Raw genomic sequence first — 25186 nt, forward strand, 5'->3', positions numbered from 1 at the left:
TTAAGGTATATTTAAAAGGATGACCAAAATTCAAGCATTGAAGAGATTTATGCTTGTGATTTAATGCTAAGTTTGAAATTAATAACCTTTAATTGTAGACTTAATGTAATAGTTATAAAAAGGATGTCTTAGAGTTGAAAAACATTTTCAATTTATGCAATTTCAGGCAGGTTCTTTAGGATTGGTTTTGGTTTCTCACTTTGTTATGACAATCTCTTTGTGTTTCATTTTCTTTCAGACCGTTTTATTTTAGTGAAACTGGCAATTGAACTTTGCTCTAGTTGATGGGCAAAATTTCTCCTAGAATATTCATCATCCCAACTTCATCCTAGTTGAAAATATTCAAATGCCATAAGAATTCTTTATAGATTTGCACTTAGCTTTTGGATGGACATTTCTACAATGGAGAGAACTGTGTTATAGCCCCGGTCCAAGGACATTACCATCTAATGCCCATAGACTGCGGGGTGGGAGTGAAGGTTCCAAAGAGAAGGCGTACTCAGCAAGTTTTGCAGACACCCTGGAACATGGAAACAAGCAGGCTTTGAGAAAGCACCGCTCTGAAGACACTCCATGCGTCTGCACGGCTTTCAAGTGAACTAGCCCTTAAGACCTTGTGTAACAAAATGGACACTGGGGACACAGCTCTAGGACAAAAAGCTACCTCAAGGTCTGGAGAAACTGATAAAGCATCCAGTAGATGGAGACAGGAACAATCAGCTGTTATTAAGATGAGCACTTTTGGCAGTCAAGAAGGACAGCGGCAACCGCAAATAGATCCTGAGCAAATAGGAAACACGGCGTCAGCACAACTCTTTGGTTCTGGGAAACTGGCCTCACCTAGCGAAGTGGCACAGCAAGTCACAGAGAAGCAATACCCACCACACCGTCCGAGTCCTTATTCATGCCAACATTCACTCTCCTTCCCTCAGCACTCATTGCCACAGGGGGTCATGCACAGCAACAAGCCACATCAGAGCCTCGAGGGCCCTCCGTGGCTTTTCCCTGGCCCTTTGCCACCTGTTGCCTCCGAGGACTTATTTTCCTTTCCTATACACGGCCACAGTGGTGGTTATCCCAGAAAAAAGATTTCAAGTCTGAACCCTGCTTATAGCCAATACTCCCAGAAAAGTATTGAACAGTCTGAAGATGCTCACAAAAAAGAGCACAAACCCAAGAAGCCCGGCAAGTACATTTGCCCTTACTGCAGCAGGGCATGTGCCAAACCCAGCGTACTGAAAAAACACATCAGGTCCCATACTGGTGAGCGGCCATATCCATGTATACCTTGTGGTTTCTCTTTCAAGACAAAGAGCAATTTGTACAAGCACAGGAAGTCACATGCCCATGCCATTAAGGCAGGATTAGTCCCTTTCACAGAGTCAGCTGTATCTAAATTGGACCTGGAGGCCGGGTTTATTGACGTAGAAGCAGAAATACATTCAGATGGTGAACAGAGTACAGACACAGATGAGGAAAGTTCTTTGTTTGTTGAGGCCCCTGACAAAATGAGTCCTGGGCCACCTATCCCTTTGGACATCGCCAGCAGAGGTGGCTATCATGGGTCACTGGAGGAATCACTGGGAGGGCCGATGAAGGTGCCGATTTTGATTATCCCCAAAAGCGGGATTCCTTTACCTAATGAGAGCTCTCCGTATATTGGTTCTGATATGCTACCAAACCCGTCTTTAAATACTAAGCCTGATGACTCTCACACAGTTAAACAGAAACTTGCACTAAGACTGTCAGAGAAAAAAGGACAAGATTCTGAGCCATCTCTGAACCTTCTGAGCCCGCACAGTAAAGGAAGCACTGACTCTGGTTACTTTTCCCGCTCAGAAAGTGCAGAGCAGCAGATTAGCCCTCCAAACACAAATGCAAAGTCTTATGAAGAAATCATCTTTGGAAAATACTGTCGGCTCAGTCCGAGAAATACACTCAGTGTTACAACCACGAGTCAGGAGCGTGCCACGATGGGTAGGAAGGGCACCATGGAATCATTACCTCATGTAAACACCAGGCTAGATGTCAAGATTTTTGAAGATCCAGTTTCACAGCTGATCCCAGGCAAGGGAGAAGTCGACCCCAGTCAGACAAGCATGCTGAAATCCGCTAAATTCAACAGTGAGTCACGACAATCCCAGACTATTCCATCATCTATCAGGAATGAAGGAAAACTTTATCCGGCCAATTTCCAAGGTAGCAGCCCAATCCTCCTAGAAGCTCCTGTTGACTCTTCACCCCTGATTAGAAGCAACTCAATGCCAACTTCTTCAGCAACTAATTTAAGTCTTCCTCCTTCTCTGAGAGGAAGTCACTCATTTGATGAAAGGATGACTGGTTCCGATGATGTGTTCTACCCAGGGACTGTAGGAATAGCCCCTCAGCGCATGTTAAGGAGACAAGCAGCTTTCGAGCTGCCCTCAGTACAGGAGGGGCACGTGGAGGCAGAACACCACGGCAGGATGTCCAAGGGTATCACAGGTCCATCCCTGAAGGAAAAGAAATTGATTCCTGGGGACAGGGTTGGGTACGATTACGACGTCTGTCGGAAGCCCTATAAGAAGTGGGAGGACTCTGAGACGCCAAAGCAAAGCTATAGGGATATTTCCTGCATCAGCCCCTTAAAACATGGTGGAGAGTATTTCATGGATCCCTCGGTGCCACTTCAGGGAGTGCCAACCATGTTTGGGACTACGTGTGAAAATCGAAAACGTCGGAAAGAGAAGAGTGTAGGGGATGAGGAGGACACCCCCATGATTTGCAGCAGCGTCGTCAGCACGCCCGTGGGCATCACGACCTCAGATTACGATCCCAAACTGCAGCTGCAGGAAGGAGCGAGGAGTGGGTTCATGCTGGCTGGACAGGAGAACCCTTCTCATGGTCACTCTGAGCGCTACGATCCGTGTCGACCCCCGCTGCAATCCGGAAGTCCGTCTCTTGGGTCAGAGGAGTCCCCCGCAGCCGCTGATTCGGACAAGCTGTCAGACGTAGGGGGCAGAAAACCTCCCGGAAATGTGATTTCTGTGATTCAGCACACGAACTCGCTGAGCCGACCCAACTCATTTGAGAGGTCCGAGTCTGCGGAGCTGGCGGCCAGCGCCCAGGAGAAAGCCTCGTCACCTTCCGAGACGTGCGACAGTGAGATTTCGGAAGCCCCCGTGAGCCCCGAGTGGGCGCCGCCGGGGGAGAGCGCGGAGGCGGGGGCGAAACCATCCCCTTCGCAGCCCGGCCAGCAGCAGCCCTACCACGCGCAGCCCCGGTTAGTGCGCCAGCACAACATCCAGGTCCCCGAGATTCGCGTGACCGAGGAGCCCGACAAGCCAGAGAAGGAGAAAGAAGGCCAGAGTAAAGAGCCGGACAAGCCCATGGAGGAATTTCAGTGGCCCCAGAGAAGCGAGACGCTCTCCCAACTTCCAGCAGAGAAGCTGCCGCCCAAAAAGAAGCGTTTGCGGCTCGCGGATATGGAGCACTCCTCCGGGGAATCCAGCTTCGAGTCCACGGGCACCGGCCTCTCCCGCAGCCCTAGCCAGGAAAGTAACTTATCCCACAGCTCCAGTTTCTCCATGTCTTTCGATAGAGAAGAAACCATGAAGCTTGGGGCACCTCCCAAGCAGGATGAGTTTGGGAAGCACTCGGAGTTTTTGACCGTTCCGGCTGGTTCCTACTCGTTGTCTGTCCCTGGCCACCACCACCAAAAGGAGATGCGACGCTGCTCGTCCGAGCAGATGCCTTGTCCTCACCCAGCCGAAGTCCCAGAAATTCGGAGCAAATCTTTTGATTATGGGAATTTGTCCCATGCTCCAGTGGCAGGGGCCTCGGCCTCCACGTTGTCCCCCTCCCGGGAGAGGAAGAAGTGCTTTCTGGTGCGGCAGGCTTCTTTCAGCGGCTCTCCGGAGATCGCCCAGGGAGAGGTCGGTGCGGAGCTGGTGAAGCAGGAACAGCTGGAGCATCTGCACGCCAGCCTCAGGTCCACATGGCACCACGCCCCGTGCTCTGTGCTCCCTCCTCTTCAGGCAGAGGATCCAGGGAAGCAGGTTGTGGGTCCTTGTGCCCAGCTGAGCTCAGGACCACTCCACCTGGCCCAGCAGCAGATCATGCACCTGGACAGTCAGGAATCTCTGAGAAATCCTTTGATACAACCTACATCCTATATTACAAGCAAGCACTTGTCTGAACAGCCACACTTATTTCCACATCAAGAGTCTATTCCGTTTTCTCCGATCCAGAACGCCTTGTTTCAGTTTCAATACCCTACCGTCTGTATGGTTCATTTACCAGCTCAGCAGCCCCCCTGGTGGCAGGCACACTTCCCCCATCCCCTTGCTCAGCACCCTCCGAAGAGCTATGGCAAGCCTTCCTTCCAGGCAGAAATGCACCCCAGCTATCCCCTGGAGCCTGTGGCAGAGCACACTGGAAAGAAATCCGCTGATTACACGCACACGAAAGAGCAAACCTACCCGGGTTATTCAGGAACATCAGGGCTACACTCAAAGAACCTTCTTCCAAAGTTTCCGTTGGACCAGAGCACCAAGTCAGCAGATACTCCCTCCGAGTCGGTCCTTCAGGAAGATTTCGCCTCGGCAAACGCTGGGCCTTTACAGTCCTTACCAGGAACAGTGGTTCCGGTTAGGATCCAGACCCACGTACCGTCCTACGGGAGTGTCATGTACACAAGCATTTCTCAGATACTTGGGCAGAACAGCCCGGCCATCGTCATATGCAAAGTCGACGAGAATGTGACCCAAAGAACACTGGTAACCAACGCAGCCATGCAGGGGATCGGGTTTAACATTGCCCAGGTGTTGGGCCAGCACACGGGCTTGGAAAAATACCCTATCTGGAAAGTACCTCAGACCTTACCCCTGGGCTTAGAATCCTCCATCCCCTTATGTTTACCTTCCACCTCTGACAGCGTGGCCACCCTGGGAGGCAGCAAGCGGATGCTCTCGCCAGCCAGCAGCTTAGAGCTCTTCATGGAAACAAAGCAGCAGAAAAGGGTCAAAGAAGAAAAGATGTACGGACAGATCGTGGAGGAGCTCAGCGCTGTGGAGCTGACCAACTCAGACATCAAAAAGGACCTCTCCCGCCCACAGAAACCCCAGCTGGTTCGACAGGGCTGTGCCTCTGAGCCCAAGGATGGCTTGCCGTCAAGGTCATCTTCCTTCTCCTCGCTCTCGCCCTCCTCATCTCAAGACCATCCATCGGCCAGCGCATCCTTGAGGGAGCCTTTCCCGCCGAGCTCCAAGGCCCCCCCTCTGGGGCAGAAGTCCAGCCGGCCTTCAGAAAGCAAAGAGTCCTCAGATGAATTAGACATTGATGAGACGGCATCTGATATGAGCATGAGCCCACAGAGCTCCTCCTTGCCACCTGGGGACAGCCAGCTCGAAGAGCAAGGCAAGGGCCAGAAGCTGCCTGCTAGCATGCTGGTCCACAGGGCCTCTGGCCCAAGTGGGAAAGTAGCAAATTCAACTCTTCTTTTCACGGATGTGGCAGATTTCCAGCAGATTCTTCAGTTCCCCAGTCTGCGGACAACAACGACTGTGAGTTGGTGCTTCTTGAATTATACAAAACCCAATTACGTGCAACAGGCCACCTTCAAGTCCTCGGTTTATGCTTCATGGTGCATTAGTTCCTGTAACCCAAACCCATCAGGATTGAACACCAAGACCACGCTGGCTCTTCTGAGGTCCAAGCAAAAAATCACCGCAGAAATTTATACTCTGGCTGCTATGCACAGGCCTGGAACCGGCAAGCTTACGTCATCAAGTGCTTGGAAGCAGTTTGCTCAGGTAACAAACATTGTTTTATCAGGCATTCTAGGTTGTGGATTTGATTGCTGAGCAGACTACCTAGTGAAGGACATATGGGCTGAAAAATACATGTAACATGAGGGTCCGAGTTGGGGGAGGCCTCTGCAGACAGGCCTTACCTACTGACTGTGAACTTACTTAGGAGGCTCTCAGGAAAGTCTCAAGCATGAAGTATGTCTGCCAGGTGCTGTGAAATCCTACCGCAGGGACTTAGTCCTTTAAGTTCCTCTCCCTTCTGACCGGTGTTAGTGACCTGGTATGGCAGCTTTCCTTTGATTCGAGGAATTCAGGAAACTGTGAGATGAGGATGCAGAACAGGGCGTGGATACTGGAAAGGAAAGATCAGGAAAGAGACGGCAGGGTGTCAGAACTGAACTTTGCCAGCTTTGGAGGTGAGGGGTGTTCCCATTGACTATGCTTTTTCCTAAAATTTATTTTCAGTATATTTCTCTCAAAACGCACTTTTCCGAGGGATTAGCCCATTTGTTCCTACCTGAATTTACTGCCTTACAGGTAACATTATAAGACTATTAATAAAGGTCGCTTTGGAATTTATGCTAAATGAATAAAGGTACATGGAGGATAGATGAATATAAAATATACAAAATATATTTACTTATTTCAGTTAAAAGTATTAATAAGGGTCACTTTGAAATTTACACTATGTTAATAAAGAGGGAAATGGAGGCTTTATGAGAAGATAAAATGTATAAAATAAAAAGTATATTGACTTATTTTAGCTACCATTGCTCTTTAATAATTTTTAGAGTGAACAGATTGCTTGAATCACTACTTCAAAATACAGATCATATTTTTAAAGTTTTTCTTAGCGTTGCAGAGTGTACAAGTGGAGTCTTGCAAGTTTTTTTTTTTTTTTTTTTTTAACAGAATGTTGAATTTATTCTGTAGAATCTGTCACTCTTTTCGGATTTTATCCCCGTTGTCCCTTATTTTATGTAGCCAACCTATGGCCTTGCAGCATAGAGTTTAGGCTGATTTTCAGAGACCATGAAAGAAGGGGATCTGTGGGCTTCCTGGAGGTTTTAGAGAATGCATACAAGATGATTCTTTCTTTTTGTCCTACAGATGAAACCCGATGCGTCCTTTTTATTTGGCAGCAAACTAGAAAGGAAACTAGTGGGAAATATCTTAAAGGAAAGAGGGAAAGGAGATATTCATGGAGATAAGGATATTGGATCCAAACAAACTGAACCCATTCGAATTAAAATCTTCGAAGGAGGGTAAGGAAACATACATGTGATATAAACTATTCCTTTAAAAGCCAGAGTAAATTGTCCTGGGTGTCTGCATGGAAAACATCATTAACCTCTGGTTGGAGGCATTAAGCAAATTCCTTTTCTCTACACGTTTCTGAAGTCTGTCTGGTAACAGACAATGAGTTTGTGCCCTTGTTTTCGTGACTTCTTTTAATGAAAATGTCCCAACTGAATATGGTTGAAACTTCTGCCTTAAATTTTCATGCCTTTAATATAGTATAAAATCAACTAAATTGCTGGACTCCTGATGTCATCTATTTTTATTCTGTGCTTATAGAAGTGCAATCATGCACACTCATGTATGACTCAAAATAATAGTTTGTTTTATTGCTTTTATTATTACCTAAACTCCCAACCTTATTGGGATTTCACCAGTTCCTTCAACATCTTCTTTCTGTTCCAGGATTTAAGCCAGGGCACCACAGTGCGTTTAGTTGTCACATTTCCCCAAACTTCTCTGGTCTATGACAGTTTCTCTGTATTTAGGAATTTCTTTTTAAATGTTGACTTCTGAGTTGCAGAGACTCAAGTATTAGGTTCAAGGAATTTGTTAACTACATGTTAGTGTAGGGTCTGGTTTTAGTTTTTGATAGATGTCTTCAATCTAGGCACGTAGGAGAAAAAGCCCAGATTTTTGTTTAAAATCAAAAATAACCGCATTTGGGTACTGTGATGTAACTCCTTATCTCTACAACAGATCTAGAATTTACCTTTTTCCAGGAGCGTGAATGTATTCTAATTATATCTGAGGACAATATAATGTTATCTGTTTGACTAGAACATGTGGAATGGCTGGTAACATGGAATAGCAAATATTTCGCACACGAATTTAGCAGTTTGAAGATGGGTTATCAAAGTTGATTCCCTTGTAGAGTTGGCCCGCTTTGGATAGGTAAATACCTGGTATTTTCACCACTAAAACCACAGTTGTGTGCACTCATGAAGCCTGTCTCAGTATTTTGTGACATGCCTTATCTTTTACCACAAACAAGAGAAATATAGATTTCATCTTTCCTCAGAGACTGAGAGGTCCCCATGACTGAACCCACCCTCTTACATCCAGCAGCTTCTTCATAGCAGTGCACTTGTACTAGATCTGTGAGATCTTCACAGTCACTGTATGCTTTGGGGAGCCCATCTCCGCTCACGAAGGACACAAGTGAAAGCGCGTATGTGAACGTATATTGCTGTGTTTTGATGATCCAAAAGGACTGCACCCATGTTTAATTTCCTCCTCCTTTCATTGTCCCATGTTATAGGTTATGTCCCAGTCATTCTTTAATCTGTGATCCAGCTTCTGCCTGGTGGTGACCAGCTGTTTATTCCAAGCAGTGTGTTGCCACCTCTCATTTTGGCAATTGCAAAGCGGTAACTTAAAAAATAGAATTATTGGCTCAGTGGGTTAAGAACCCAACTAGGATCCACGAGGATGCGGGTTGATCCCTGGCTTCACTCAGTGGGTTAAGAATCCGGCGTTGCCACAAGCTGGGGCATATGTCGCCGATGTGTCTTGGATCTGGCATTGCTGTGACTGTGGCGTAGGCCGACAGCTGCAGCTCCAATTTGACCCCTAGCCTGGGAACCTCCATGTGCCTCAGGTGTAGCCCTATGAAAAATAAAAATAAAAGAATTACTGACCAAAATTTTAAGTGCATATATTTCTTCTATTATCTATTTCATAGACTTAGTCATTTAATTAAACATCTTTCAATTATTTTTTTCAAAATTCATTTATTCTTGTATCAAGTAGATTCATGAGTCTGCAGAACTGTTAAAGAGTAAATGTTTTATTTGTTAAATTTTTCTAATACAGTTATGTTTTATACAGAATTCTACTCTGTTTTCATTCTGGAAGCAAGTTAATCAGATAAGACATTAAGAATAGTGTTATTTGAAGGTTAAAAAGTATATTCCATCAAGTATGATGATGGGCCACAGTATTAAATTACCTTTCCTGAAGAAAAGTTTCTTTCTAGGAAGTTATTTCTATAGTGTATAGGTAGTTTCTTCCAGTTTGGGGCAGAGGATAGTGAAATTAAAAGGCGAAAGATATTTAGCATCTTTAGATTCTTTTCTGCTTTATTGCAAAAGACCACGTGAGATGAAAGATAAAGTTCAAAGTAGTTTTGTAGAAAAAATTGATGTTGAAAATTCCTTGTAAAGGGAATTTAAAAATTAAAAGAGCAAAAAGCATGAAAAATTGACTATTCATATTTTTTACACGACTCAATTCTCACCTGGATTGGTACAGACCAAAAACAAGCTAATGTTAGGATTAAATAGCATCCACAGCAGAGATGATATTTAAATATGTTGGATGGATTTTCTCTCTTAAAAATCCTCTAATGGATCGGACAATTGAAGTTGGAATAGCTAGAACAAAATGGAGACGTTTGCAACGTTCAATACTCTTAGAATGCAAAAAAAAAAAAAAAAAGGTGGAAAAAAAAAAAAACCCTGTAAATCTAGTGCCTTTAAGTCAGTCCACACTGAATAAGGGCATTTTGTATGTCACTTTACCTTTCAAAGTTATAAAAAGGACCCTTTGAAAGGAATCTCTTTCCAAGACATTAGACCCGTAATTCTAGCCTGAGATTTAAGAGAGAAAGATTTTCATTGAATTATTCAGTAGAATGTTACTGTACTCTATGATAGTTCGTGTTTCCTTATATGCTAAACAAAATGTGATGGTGAGCACTGGGTATGTTTCTTCCATTGGTTACGACACTGAATACCTGAGACTTTGTTCACCTAACGGATTCGATTAAACTAAATGACCTCAGACACCCTTTCAAACCTCCTTATTAAATCCTTCCAGAAACAAATGCAAATTTGATTGAAAAATAGAACCTCTAGTTTTCATTATGTAACAGAACCTTCCAGAAGCCACTTGAATTTAGACTTCACTTGAGCACAGACTCATGGTCCCTGGGAAGAGCAGATCAAATCTGTAGACAACAGTTGGTGAGCTCAGCTCAGCCTGTGTAAGCTAGAAAATTTTGTCTCTCGTGCCAGGGTTGTAAAAATAGAGTAGAAACTTGCAGTGAAGAATTCCGTAATCAGTTATATTTATTCTAGCCAATTTAGAAGGGTATGTATGTTGTGCATGCACATCTTAGATGATGTAATGTTAACAAATGATATGTGATGATTTAAATGCTGGTATAACTTTTTGGATTTTTCTTGGCTGGAGGTAATACTAGAATCCGAAATTAGCGAGGCACAGCTCTGCAGCTCTTTGAGGCTTGTATAAGGCCATTTGAACATCTATATGGAGCCCATATTTTTACACTTCATAAAGAGCCAATTTCCTTTTGAACTCTATGTAGAAAATAATTACCTTTTATTTATAATGTTAAATCCGTTATATAGTTCTTTTTCAGGCATTTACTGCATAGATTTCTTAGGCTTCATAGAAACAAAGTTGAATAATTGTAAGAGACCCTCCTAAAAATTAGTCATGCAGATGGCTCGCTTTTAGTTTAATATACAGTATGCTAAAGCATTTGGGAAGACACTGGATTTCCGTTTTTTAATAGGTATAAGTCAAATGAAGATTATGTATATGTCAGAGGACGTGGACGTGGAAAGTACATTTGTGAAGAATGTGGAATTCGCTGTAAGAAACCAAGCATGCTCAAAAAGCATATCCGCACTCATACTGATGTCCGGCCTTATGTTTGCAAGTTATGTAACTTCGCCTTCAAAACAAAAGGTACAGGTCTGATTTTTTCTGTTGTTGTTGTTAGAGGAAAAATACTTTTTTAACGGCTACTTCCAATTCTGAATACCATTTTGTAACTAACTGTCATCCATAATTAGATGATTTTGTTTGTGAAAATCTGACCCCATGAAATGTATTTTCCTCTTCATGTAAGTGATCTAAGGATGTACATGAGACAGTAAGGCTCCTTTTATGACTTAAGTAAGAGCTATAGACATAGGTCCAGGCTAGCTGTCTCAAAGGAAGTGGCTAAGAATTGCCGGATAGCTGTTTCTTCATGTTGGAAATGTGATGTGGTCTAGAGAATCTTTGCACCGGTATTGAAATGCTGTAGGGAGGTAATCCGTGTGGTTGTATTAGCAAAGCCAAGGCAGCAACTGGGAAGAAAACATGTGTCCATGGTCAGTTTCAAGATTATAAATAATGTAAAGACCCACAGACTCCCAGGTGGGCTCCTCCATCCACAGTTGCATTAATTATGCAGAGAAATTTGATAGCTTGTGTTCTGTGTATTTATCAGCACAGAGATAATTTCTTACTCTCAGACCACAACTATTAATCTCATAAAACTAGGACTTGCCTTGAAATGATATTCTGTATTTTTTTTTAAAAAATCTGTTTTTAACAGGTAGATTTATATGAAAATATTTCATACAAGAAGGTTGCTTCAATTATATTTCTGTCATTTTACAAACGTATGAAGATGCTCATAAACCCAGTGTTCTCGGGATGTAAACAGTGGTGAATTAGAGGTGGTTTGCCTTCGATAGAAGTGTGTTGTCCTACTTACTGTGGAAGGACGAGTGGATCCTATAGACGTCCCCTCACAAACCTCACACTAACATTTGCCAATGTTTTAACTTTAAATCTGCATACCAGTTGATCTGCTCCACTCCACTCCACTACCCGTCAAGAAAAATAAATATCAAATAAGATGGTCTTCGGTCCAGAAAAGTGTACTTGTTCTCTCTTGTAGCCAGAATCCTAAATTGTCTTTCTTGTGTTTGTCAGAAGTATAAATGTGTAGCCTCTCAACATATCTGTTTCTTCTTTATTAAAAAGATATTTATATTACGAGCATGCCTCTTTGAAGCCAGAAAAGGGAGGAGGGAATGTTCATTTGCATTTCAAAGGAGATAAACATAAGGTCCTTTAAATACCATCCACTTTTGCACAATCAGGCCTTTTATGTAGAACTTCACTGAGAGACTCCCTGGGAGATAAGAAAATATAAACTTTGGTTTTAGGAAATACTGCAAATCCACCAGCCATCACAACTGATATTCACTGAGCATGTGAATTGGCTGTAGGTAGAACTGTCTGAAACACTGTGTGAAGAAACGTCCCATAGCTAGATTTTTCTTTTTTTTTTTATCACATTAAATTTGGCTCTGAACCATGGTCTCTGAGTTTTAACAGGAAAGAATTTATTCTTGGTCATTTTTGGAGTTTCCTTGTCACCCTTTGGGAAAGTGCAAATGTCTTGGGATCTTAAAAAGAGCAAATCTTTCTGGAAAACCCCTCTCCAGTTTTCACTTCCTGCTGAAGTGCTTGTTGTCCTGTCAAGCAAGCTCAGAATCTGTGCCTGTGTCACTTCTCCAGGCGCCCTCCCTCTGCCATCCTGCTCCCCTCTGGAAATTCAAGACTAATAAACCAAAGCCAGGGTAAGGTTGTTTCTGAGGCAGGCTTTTAACTACAAACCTACCCTGAGGTCAAGAGCCCAAAGCCTGCTTGAAGCAGGTGGAAAAAAGAATGTAGAAGAAACACATTGGAGATGTAAATAAACTATCTCAACATACCTAACATCTACATCTGTCTACACACACAGAGTACTTGCACCCTTACAGAAGCAAATGATTTCCAGTCATTTCTACATTTATTTATTTGACTTACAGATTTTCGAATTCTGGATGATCTGTCTATAGAAATTTTTGAGATCTTTAGAAAAGTGATAGATATAATTTTTTGATAAATAAGAGAATAGGGGTGAGGAAATATTTCTGTTTGCCATTATCAAAATAGCACATAAAATGTATAGCTATATAAGCAATAAGCCAAATGGTAAGTAAAAAAATAAACTAACCTGACCCCCTTGCTGTACAGTGGGAAAATAAAAAAATAAATAAAAAAAATAAACTAACATAAGTAAAGTAATAAACAACAGTGTCCCCGTTTACCGTTGTGGCTCGTATATTACATTAATAGTAAGCTAAACACTTCTCAAGGGGAACAAACTATTTCAGGAGGCTGGGTCTCCACCTAGAATCAGTGCGCCTACTCTTAAAAATAAAGCATTTGCTGGGAGTTCCCATTGTGGCTCAGAGATAATGAACCCAACTGGTATCCACGAGTATACGGGTTCAATCCCTGACCCCACTCAGTGGGTTAAGGATCTGGTGTTGCCGTGAGCTGTGGTGTAGGTCATATGGTGAGAAGCGGCTCAGATCCCACATTGCTGTGGCTGTGACTGGCCTGGGCCAGCAGCTGCAGCTCCGATTCAACCCCTAGTCTGGGAACTTCCATATGCTGCAGGTGTGACCCTAAAAAGAGAGGAAAAAAAATAAAGCATTTGCTGCTACGTTACTGAAGCAGCATAGATGATAATATAGCCCTTACAACTGAATTCATTCCTGGATCTCTTTTGATTAAGTTATACATGTGACGTGGCATAATGTATATATAATTTCATAGATCCTAAGTCAAAGTGATTGGATCAATGTTTTCATAATTTCTCACATTCCATATGGCACTTAAATAACTCTGTAGAAACACACACATATGTATTTATGTACACAAATAATTGTACTCTCAGCCCTCCATTTCTGCAAATGCTGACGCCAAAGATTGGGAGGGCCAACTGTACCACACTGGTTTACATAAGGGGCAGCTGTACCTATCTATAGCATCATCATAGTACATAATTGGCATAAAACTCTTTTTTCTTAGAACAGTGGGAGTCTCAAGATAAATTAAGAAAGGAATATGGAGTTCCCATCGTGTCTCAGTGGTTGACGAACCTGACTAGCATCCATGAGGATGCTGGTTCGATCCCTGGCCTCACGCTCAGTAGCTCAGTAGGTTAAGGGTCTGACGTTGCCATGAGCTGTGGTGTAGGTCCCAGACGAGGCTCGGATCCCATGATGCTGTGGCTCTGGTATAGGCCTGTGGCTACAGCTCCAATTGCACCCCTACCCTGGGAACCTCCATATGTTGCTGGCGTGGCCCTAAAAAGACAAAAGAAAAAGAAAAAGGAATATTGTTGCTCCAGAACTTTAGAAACTGCTGTCATAATCTTTGCTGATGTATGCCAGACAAATAGATGCTAAATATTGAGACTAATGCTCCCTGTAAGTAGCTTGCTAATTAAGTATTTGTATGGGTCTTTGAATTCATTTACAGGATTGGCCCAATATTAGTTTTTATCTGTTTTTCCTTCTGACAAATGAGGATCCTGCAAGTTTATATGGTCAATGCCAGAAGGTCTGGGGTCCAGGGGATGTGTTGACAGTAACATTTCATTCTGAAGTTTTTCGGCAGTAGTGACCCAGCTTGTGTCACCCTGTTTATATGGATTCCAAAGAGGCTGGCTCATTAGAGCCAAGATATTAGATCCCTCTTCAGTCAGGAAAGCCTTGGATTCTTGAGCCCACTCTTGGAAAGATGTGATCCTCAACCTCTGCAGATCTTCTAGAATGAGGAAAACCTGAGACTGGGCTGAAGCTGACTGGAGTTGATATCTTCAGAAATCAAATTGTTCCTCTTAAGCTTAAGACAAGGGGCAGTGGGTAGAAGCAAATCTATGTTGTCTCAAGTGAGTTCATTTCACACTAAATTTTGGAGCAATCATCATGTTTCGCTAACCAGTTTTTTTGGCTGTTTTCTAGGGAACCTAACGAAGCATATGAAATCTAAAGCACACATGAAGAAATGCCTGGAGTTGGGAGTCTCCATGACATCAGTGGATGATACAGAAACTGAGGAAGCAGGTATTTTATAATTGAGTTGATTGACCTCTTTCCTATGCATACTGGAGCTTTGTGGCCAAGGTAGTAAAATAAATTTAGATGTTTCGAAAAAACTGATCGCATTTCATGCTATTAAATACTAAACATAGGGGGAAAAAAAAGTCTGACACATTAAATCACTTGAAACCTACTGAGAAGAAGTGCATCTCAGTTCTGACTGAGGGGGTGGAAAGGCCTTACTATGAAAATATTTCTGTCTAGAACCACAAAGGAGATCTGACTGCACTCAAGTTGTGATGGTGGTTGCAGTTTTATGAAACTTTTTGGGAAGTTCAAAAAGCATTTTAATGTCTGATTTTTCCTATTGAGAGGAACTCTAGTAGGAAAAATGAACCAATCAGTCACCTCGGTTGAAAGCCTGAGGCTCCACTGGACCTCCTGAGGTCTTTACCTGTGGAGGCAGGTTCTTGCTTTTCTTTTTCCTCTAACATCATCATTAACTTGTTACATATGTGCTTACTTTGGGTTTTCTATGAGTAGTGTGATGCCTGAGCTCTAAGGTCCTGCTCCGGAGTCCACATTGGAGGGTAGGGTAGGGATGAAACCAGAGAGCTCCGTAAAAAGCTAAGAGCCAATCCCTGTCACAAAGGGATGTGCCCCTGTGTGTTAAATAGGAGCTCAGAGGTGGGACTGTCTCTCGGGGCTGGAGGTTCAAGGGATGCTTTAGGAAAGAGAGGGAGGCCCCCTTAGCTCTTAACCTTCATGTTTGGGTCTTGATCTTCACTCTCTTTGTTCAATCGCTTCAGAAACGATGGAAGATTTGCACAAAGCCGCCGGGAAGCATAGCATGTCCAGCATTTCAACGGATCACCAGTTCTCAGATGCCGAAGAATCGGATGGTGAGGATGGAGATGATAATGAGGACGACGATGAAGACGATGATGACTTTGACGACCAAGGAGATTTGACACCCAAAACAAGGTCAAGAAGCACCAGTCCCCAGCCCCCTAGATTCTCCTCCCTGCCTGTGAATGTTGGCGCCGTGCCCCATGGGGTTCCTTCCGACAGCTCCCTGGGGCATTCTTCGCTGATCAGCTATTTGGTTACTTTGCCAAGTATTCAGGTTACTCAGCTGATGACACCAAGTGACTCATGTGAAGATACTCAGATGACAGAATACCAGAGGTTATTCCAGAGCAAAAGTACAGACTCGGAACCAGACAAAGACAGGCTAGACATCCCTAGTTGTATGGATGAAGAGTGCGTGCTGTCCTCAGAGCCCAGCTCCTCCCCGAGGGACTTCTCACCCTCCAGCCGCCATTCCTCCCCAGGATATGATTCTTCACCCTGTCGAGATAATTCACCAAAGAGGTATCTGATACCCAAAGGAGATTTATCTCCCAGAAGACATTTATCACCCAGGAGAGAGCTGTCCCCCATGAGACATCTTTCACCGAGAAAGGAAGCTGCCTTGAGAAGAGAGATGTCACAAAGAGATGTTTCACCAAGAAGGCATCTGTCCCCAAGGAGGCCAGTGTCACCTGGGAAAGAGATCATGGCCAGAAGAGACCTCTCTCCCAGAAGAGAGAGAAGATACATGACCACCATACGAGCACCGTCTCCCAGAAGGGCTTTATACCACAACCCTCCGTTGTCCATGGGGCAGTATTTGCAAGCAGAGCCAATTGTATTGGGGCCTCCTGTAAGTATAATTAGCTTTCTCTTTCTAATACGTAAGTCCAAGCACATGGGACCCTCTTGGTAGTGTGAAATTTATTATGACATGGGTATCTTTCATGAGGAGGAGTGAATTCAACTCAATTTCTAAAAATAGCAGGAAGACCTTTTCATCACATGCTATTGTCAGTGACCTGGCTGTGGCATTACCCCAAGGGTAGCATTGCATCAGAGCAGACCATTTCCAGCTATAACAGGTGAGCCCTTTCTAAATGCTTTCTAAGCTTAACTCATTATAGACAGGAGTTGAAACCTCTGCGTGAGTAGAGAAGGTGAAGTCTTTGGAATGACATGACTACCGAGACAGACACTCTCAGGGACATTTCAGTGTCATTTATATAACCCTTTGCCAGGTAGGGCTTCTGGCCCAGGCATTAGCATTGACTTCTAATAAAAAAAAAAATATTTTCCAATAAACTCACTTCTTTGCCCACAGTGAGTGGACACGTGAAATCAGTGAGGGCCTGGCATGGGGGAGAATGACCCCTTTGGTGTGTTTATAAATGACAGGCACAAACATGGTACTTTTCTTGCCGGCACCACCACCTCCTGCTGTCAAGTGCCCTTGTTCAGTGAGATCATGAGCCCGCAGAAAGTGGGCAGGTGGGAGACCTGAGGGAGAGAGCATCAGAGGAGATTTCTATGGCGTGCCCTCATGATACACTAAAATAACAACAGCAGCCATCATGGATGAAGTTTAGGCAGCAGGCTTACTGCAGTCCATAGAAAAATACCTGCCCTGCCTCGTTCCACCAGCGTGGTAGATCTTGATGTCTCTTTCATTCTTGGATTTTTAAAAATGAATGAATGAAGCAGGTCCTTAGCATAGCCAGAAGAGTGATACCTTTGGAGTTGGGTGCTTTCCATGTGTTTTTTGTTCCCCGGGCTCTCTTCTTTGCCATTGTCTCTTTGCTCTGGGTTTCCGCCCTGTGGGTCACCACTGACCTTCACAGACAAAGAAAGCACTGCCAGCTCCCAGCACTGCCATCTTATCACTGCCCTAGTGGTCAGCCTCCTCCCTCTCATCACCTTTTCCCCGCCCTGAATTAGATACTTAGGTGGTCATTTCTGAAGGCAGCTCTCTGCTGCGTTCCATTCCCCTGCCCCCAACACCCTCTGTTTACAAACCTGTCACCAGCTTCGTCTTCATGGTGCAATTACTGCAGAAACATGCATAGCCATCAGGACATAATTTATTTGCCAGCCTAATAAGTTAGCCAGCTAAAGAAAAAGAGATACCTTCCACAGGCTATTGTGTCTTGGTGGTGCTAAGTAGAAAAGAGAGCTCTTCTGAAGTTCATGCTATTGCAGCATTGATGGAGTGAGCAATCCCTTGATACTAGGATACTGTATTTGGGGTGTAAAATGCTTTCTCTGGTGTAGAGCCAAGGATGCTGGTGGAGTGTGTGAGAAAAGGTTCTCCTGTTCTGGCCGTTGGCCAAGTTGGTCAATACTGTGGTATTTGGGAGATGCTGGAGCGGATCCAGCCAGCTTCAGCCACCAAAAATAACCCTTTGGCACTACCACACTATTGTTATGAGAAAATAATAGCAACTCACAGTCAACTTGGGCAAAGGAAGCAAAGGAGTGGACTAAGAAAGTGCATCTACTTTTTGAATCTATGACCAAGAGAGTTGTTGTTGGAAGGAGATTGGTTTTATTAGTCATTGAGTTTGCACTAGTTTTTCTTTTTTTTTTTTTTAATACCAATTCACTTGGATATTTAATAGAATTGTTAAAGCTTACCATTTATGAAGCCCAAGTATTGAGCCCTTGGTGTATTACCCAGTTTAATTCCCTTTAGAGAACTTTTAGCCTGTGGCGTTGTTCACATGATGTGAGGGACTAGATCTTGGAATCCTCCCTAAAGCAGGGGCGCTTGGTCTCAGAGGCTTCCCATTCGATGCCTTAACACACTGTCTTGGAGGGGTGGCAGAGGATTTTCATCTTTCTATGATGTATAGGCAGGGTTCTCATTGCCAGAAGTATTTCTCTTGATGGCTCTAGCAGATGAGTGCTTCCCCCTCTCTAAGTAATGTGTGAACATATCCCATTAGAATAACGCCAACAATAATTATTTTTGATGGAAATTCTACCAGCAAAACCTTGTTATTTAACATCGACCAAGGGCTCACAGGACAGTGACCGTGACACGAAAGAACCTCGGAGCCCAGTGTGGCACACTCGTTATGTGCTTCAGTCTGGAGTGGTGGGTCTAGGAAGCAGATTTGGAAGAAGTGACATGCAGTCACTGAACTTCTAGGACCCTGCTGTTTCTGCCCTTATGCCCTCTGGTTAGTTTTAATTTTAAGATAGATGACAGATAGATAGATAATAGATAGATAGATAGATAGATAGATAGATAGATAGATAGATAGATAGATAGAGAGGGAGAGAGGGAGAGAGGGAGAAAGGAAGGGAAAGATGTTTTTTATTCACTGAACATTTTTTGAGGGTTTGTCATATGTGGCTCAAGGATGATGATGAAAAAAAATTATGGTTTCTGGCCTCATCTTTTTTAAACCAAAGAATTTCCATTTCCATTTAAAAAGTCTTGGTAGATAAACATCAAGGAGACAAAGAAAGTCTGTCCCGGTCCTCTGTGTGTAGTGTCCATGAACCATCCAGCAAGTGTCATTATCAGGTTCCAGCCCTTGGTCTCTGTGTGATCTTGGGCAAGTCACTTAACCTCTTGGCCACAGTTTCTTAATCAGTTTGTGGCAGCCAGGGAGGTGGGCCAAGCAGATTTCTGTCCTTGAAAGAACTTGCCATTCAGCTGTAAGGAATGCAGTGAGCTGACAGGCTCCTGCTGTCAGCACCTTCAGGAGAGGCCTCCGTTTTCAAACCAAGGCCCCCGTTCCCCCTGCAGGGCCCGGCTGCTGGCTGAGCCTGGATCGGTCCCAGCTGACCACCTGCCTCATCTCCCTGCTGCCTTCACGTAACTAGCGCCCTGCTCCCTCATCACCACCCCCCACCCCCAGGGAACCTCTTGCACCTCTACCCTCTTCTTAGCATTTGCTTCCAGAGGACCTACTGACCACTGTTGAAAAGATGAGTCGGGTGAGGTAAATATCTGGTGCATGGGGTATAGACGCATACACACTTAACACAACCCACACACGAGTTCATTCATATTTCCATATCAAGGTTTTTTAGATAAGAGGGAAGTTTGCTCACCATATTACAATAAGGCCCAAATTATGAAACCAAGTGTGATGGCAAATGGAGTAAAAATTAGTGTAGAACAGTTGTATTGAGAGTTTATTTGGAGGGTGCAAAAGAGGAGAGAGGATGTGTGGAGAGTCCTGGCAGCCTTTGGAGCGGTGGAAGTGGTTACATGCTAGGGACAGTAGCTTATGGCCTGGGACACTAGCTTATGTGGTTGTAATCGTTTAATTTCTGACTTTCACTCTTAACACAAAATTCTCTTGGCTTTTGAACATATTGAATACATCCTATTTTTAGGGGACTTGTCATGTCTCCCTTTGTTAGACTCGAGTCAGAGATCTCATGAAATGGGCCAGCTCTGTCTGTGGCTGCCTCACAAACCCCCGATTCTGATTAGGTATATGCAGGGGACATCACAGAATGGCAGTGAAAAGCAAAATGGAGAAATAGCCAAGCTCCACTTGATTTTAAACTTTGAATCTGCGATCGTTGTGATCAAAAGAAGATTCATTTTGTTATCTTCAAAGGTGGTTCGGGTTCTTCATCTTCCCTGGAGTTGGAGGAAGTAAAGATGGTTTTTCTAAACCAGAGCAAATACAAGAGGGGTTTTTTAGCACTTCAATGATTCTTTCTCAAAATAAAATAAATGATTCTTTCTTATGCCATAAAATCCTCCCCTTACCTAGCTTATGAGGTCCTTGTGTTTATAGGGTTGATGATTGCATGATTTCATTTCCAACACGAATTTGTTTTCTGCTTGAACAAGGCGTATCCCCCAGAGCAGGGTGAGGGCCAAGCATGGCACAGAGCAGCAGAGATGATGCATAATTTATCGTTCCTGAGCTGGTCTCACAATCCAGATAGAACCAGATGAATCAGTAATGGTGTAGCACATAGCTTGAATTTTAGAACTCAAACATCCTTGCAATGAATTAGAACCTTTTTTCCTTGTTTCTCCTGAGTACTACTACCATATTTGACAGGTTTGTATTTCTCTGATTTTAAGTTCTCAAAAAAAAACAAAAAACAAAAATCAGAGGAGTTCTTGTTGTGGCTCAGTGATAATGAATCTGACTAGTATCCATGTGAATGAGGGCTCGATCCCTGGCTTCTCTCAGTGGGTTAAAGATCTGGCGTTACCCTGAGCTGTGGTGTAGGCCGGCAGCTACAGCCCTGATTTAACCCCTAGCCTGGGAACTTCCATGTGCCGTGAGCGCGGCCCTGAAAAAAAAACAAAAAACCAAACCAAACAAAAAATCAAGTCCTTAGTAGATGACACTTCATTAAAAGAATGAATCTCAGTAATTGAAACCTCATATCATCTCATTAAAACCCAATAATCCCACAGTCTAAGCCGTGTTTTGCTACAGAAACAATTAAGGACTGGGACCATGAAATCTGAGATCTGGCCTCAAATTTTAAGTGTTCTAATACTTTAATTGCCAAGAAGATATTTAAGTGGGAATAATAAAATAAACAGAAGTATTAAGACACAATCATCTTTGGTTCCCAGCTGAACCATGAATATGAGTTATAACTACTTGATATATTTAACTGTGTTGTGATGCATAGTTTCCATACAAAATATGGCTCTGAATTATGATTCGAGGGAGATGTTGGTGCTGATCTTCTGCCTGGGTGTCTCCTGAGCGGGAATTTGTTCCTTTAGAACAATGTCTTGCACGTTGGAGGAACCAGTTTGTATGTCACCGCCATTTTGTCATCTGCTTTTTAGAAAGCAGGGGAAAAAAAGCCAATTTTCAGGCTTGTCATTTCACTTATACTCATCAACACTTAAGAAACATATTAAAGATCTGCCCAGTATATAAACAGATGGTAATCTTTTTACTTTCTTTTCAATTTAAACATCCATTAGTAGGGTTTTGCTCATTAGAGTTTTTCTGGTAATTAGCCATTATTTTCTTTTTATTCTCTCTTATGAAAAAAACAGAGCTGGAACATGTCTCTGTAGCTAGTGGAAAACACACTGCATGTTTTATCACATTGCTGTTTAACAACAAAGGCAAGTGTTCACAGACCCACAGCTTCATTCAACCTTCATGGTTTCTAAAAGACAGCTGAGAAAATCTCTTTTGTCTGGTGGAATGAAAAATCGGTAAAAAGATCAGGGAGTTTTCCCGTGTTTTGAAGGAATAAGTGAATGAGTGAAGGAATGAAAGAGCTGGACCTGAGCGTGAAGCGAGGTGGGTCCTAAGTGTTGTGCTCTGTTTCCTGATGCAGAATTTAAGAAGAGGATTACCTCAGGTTCCTTACTTCAGTCTCTATGGAGACCAAGAAGGTGCTTTCGAACATCCGGGCTCCAGCCTTTTCCCTGAGGGTCCCAATGACTATGTCTTCAGTCATCTTCCACTCCACTCTCAGCAGCAAGTGCGAGCTCCTATCCCCATGGTGCCAGTTGGTGGGATCCAAATGGTTCACTCCATGCCGCCGGCCCTTTCCGGTTTACACCCTCCACCCACATTGCCTCTGCCAATGGAGGGCTCTGAGGAGAAGAGGGGAGCTTCCGGGGACTCCTTCGCTAAGGACCCCTACATGGTTTCTAAGCAGCATGAGAAACGATCGCCTCAGGCTCTGCAGTCATCTGGTCGACCCAGCACGCCCTCCTCTCCTCGGCTCTTGATGAAACAGAGCACTTCAGAAGACAGCCTGAATGCAACAGAGCGGGAACAGGAGGAAAACATACAGACTTGCACAAAAGCCATCGCCTCCCTCCGGATTGCCACAGAAGAGGCCGCTCTGCTTGGGGCAGACCAGCCAGCTCGGGGGCAGGAGCCCCATCAGAGACCCTTGGAAAGTGCACATGTTAGCACTAGACACTTTAGTGGACCTGAGCCAGGTCAGCCCTGTACCTCAGCTACCCACCCTGACTTGCATGATGGTGAGAAGGACAATTTTGGTACATCACAGACTGCGTTAGCTCACTCCACGTTTTACAGCAAGAGTTGTGTGGATGACAAACAGTCGGGCTTTCAAGGCAGCAAAGAAATACCTTCAAGCACAGAGGAAGGCAAGGAACCTTCATCAGAAAAGAGTCAACTACATTGATCTAAGATGCATGGAGACTTTCATTTCCACATTTTCCCATTTTGTTTTTGTTTTTCTAGAAATAGAGGTAATCAAGTTTATAGCATGCCTGTCCTAAGTTCCAGTAGTTTGCTACTATATATACTTTTGTTATATCAAAAGAATTAGGTAAATTAACAAGTCATCATGAGCCTGACCAAAACAAAATTTGAAATTAACCTATTGGGTCTGGTACTTTTAAAATTGTACAGATGTTTGTGCCTTTTCTTTACTTTGCTTATATTCTTATAAGCATTTTTTAGCAGTAATTTGTACATATTTTAGAATTTGTGTATCTGCTTTGTAATAAATGTAATTTCTTTCCTTTTTTGGACACTTGGATCTAAATGATGTAAAGCAAAACAGCATCAATATATATGTGAGGTTGCACTAAAACATATTTTTATATGATTAAAACCGAACAGCTTTTATGTACAGCTCTGATTCTGTAATACTAATATTTATTTACTTTGTTTCATAAATTGTACATTTTTTCTTATTGTTGTGGATTGCTTTTCTATGTGAAGCATGGGATTTACTGTTGCGTAACTAGAACAAAATGTATATTGTAAACAAGATATTTAAACTAGAGTATCTTATTCTGCACTTATGCATTAGTTTAAAAAAAAAGATAAAAGATGTATCAGTCAGTTCTTAACTCTTGTAAATTTTTTTTGTCTCTTGTTTGCTGGATTGACTATAACTTAAGTGCTGATTGTGATTTTAAACTGATAGTACCGTAAAGCATTAAAGTAAACAATGTGCTATTGTGAGTTTTTTCAAAGCTTTATAAATCAGTTATAAATAATATTAAAAGTATTTGGTCTTATGTGAACATGTGGATCTACATACTCACCTAAAAATATGGGAAAACATTCCGCCCCATGTAAATATGTACAAGTGCATCACTGGTACAATTTTATGTAACTCAGTTGGACACTAGGTTGCCACAGACCTATGCTAGGGTGTCTTTAAACATTAAAGTGACAAAGCACATGGGACTGTGTAGAGCTTGGTTATCGGCCGGCCCGGTGGCTTGGCAGGCAGTGCTGTGCGCTGCTCATGGAGAAGACCTGGGCTTAGCAATCTCCTTGGTTCTTGCTGCACAAGGTGGTGACTGGAACTAAGGCTACTACAGAGGGGTCGCTTGGACCCGGAGGGGTGGGTGTGGAAGCGGGGAAGGGTGTGGAGACCTGCTCCCTGGCCCTTCCTGTCTGCCAGTCCACACGGTAACAGGGTTGACATCAGCTCTAGGGGAAGCCACTTGACCCTCCTGAAGAGGGGCAGAGTGTCACACTCCTGGCTATCTCAGGGGGAACGGGAAAAGAAGCTTTCTGGGTACAAGAACTTGTGGGAGGATGTCTTTTGTACATAACATTCAGAGTGGGCTTTGGTTAGCGGTGACGGTGGGCAGAGCCTTTGTTGGCAGGTTCAGAAGAGTGGAAGGAAGGGAAGGGAGTACAACACATGTGCACACGCGCACGTGTGTGCACACACACACAATCTGGGTTATCTTTGTGCTATATAGTGGATTATAATTCTGTGAAACCAAGTTTGTATATTGAATTACATTAAGGAGTGTTCTTTAAAAAGAGAAATAAATATACAATTACATGCTTGAGGTGTCTAGTTTTTATGTGTTGTTTTACATTTTAATTTTCCAGTTGTGTTGCTAAAGAAGTGTTGGTGCTACCGACATACCATCTGTGCTTTTAATTGCTAGGCTTTGCCCGCCACCCCCCTTCACCAGGTATGCAGAGCATGAACGCTTTTGACAAGGGAGAAGACAGTCATTGATCCCATGTTATCCGATTAGAAAAGATAGTGCCAGCCTTAGAAATGGGCCCTCAGAACCCGGCCACAGGAGTGGGTATCTAAAAAAAGTCCTGAATAAACCAAATGATCGTTCCCTCTTCTGTTTCCCTGTCAGTATGCACATATGTCTGTAATTCCACCGAGGAAACCACTTTATTTTTGCTGAAGTGACTGAAGGTAAAAAACCAACTGAGCTAAATATACCATAAAATAGCCACAAATCATAGTTCTTTTATTACAGAAGAGTAAAACCCTTTTAATAAGAGAAGCTTATTAAGAGCCAAAATCTATCAGTATTTACATTCTAAAAATCTCAAATTGGTAGATTTACAACTCACCAATTATGTTTTATGAGGCAGATTGTCTTTTTAAAACTGTTTTACAAAGGTGAGTTAAAGGTCAACACAGCCAGCCTAATACCTTTCTCTTAGAAAAATCCTTGAAACATTTAATTGCATGGGGTGCTTGGTGTGTCTTGCTCTTCATTGGGGGGGGGGTGTGTGTGCACGTGTGTGTGGTCCTAGGCCAAGTCAAATACTCTTCTTCTTTCTCCATCTAATTCATTTCACTTGTTCATAGAGCAGTTTTTGAATGCCTACTATG

General features: G+C 43.2%; 1 protein-coding gene across 14 annotated transcripts in view; it reads left to right on the forward strand.

The window, feature by feature from the left end:
* HIVEP2 (human immunodeficiency virus type I enhancer binding protein 2) overlaps window positions 1-24389 on the forward strand; it is a 196265-nt gene extending 171876 nt beyond the window's left edge. For 13 of the 14 annotated variants that reach the window (XM_021072405.1, XM_021072421.1, XM_021072400.1 and 10 more), the window contains 6 exons: window positions 239-5792; window positions 6900-7054; window positions 10630-10805; window positions 14699-14800; window positions 15586-16481; window positions 21926-24384. In XM_021072405.1, coding sequence (XP_020928064.1) covers window positions 627-5792; window positions 6900-7054; window positions 10630-10805; window positions 14699-14800; window positions 15586-16481; window positions 21926-22750 — 7320 coding nt within the window. In that variant the 5' untranslated portion in view covers window positions 239-626 and the 3' untranslated portion in view covers window positions 22751-24384. Of the gene's footprint in view, window positions 1-238; window positions 5793-6899; window positions 7055-10629; window positions 10806-14698; window positions 14801-15585; window positions 16482-21925 lie in introns of all 14 variants that reach the window. The other variant, XM_021072375.1, reaches the window with a different exon arrangement.

This window comes from Sus scrofa, chromosome 1 (genome assembly GCF_000003025.6).
Source record: "Sus scrofa isolate TJ Tabasco breed Duroc chromosome 1, Sscrofa11.1, whole genome shotgun sequence".
Lineage (NCBI taxonomy): Eukaryota > Metazoa > Chordata > Mammalia > Artiodactyla > Suidae > Sus > Sus scrofa.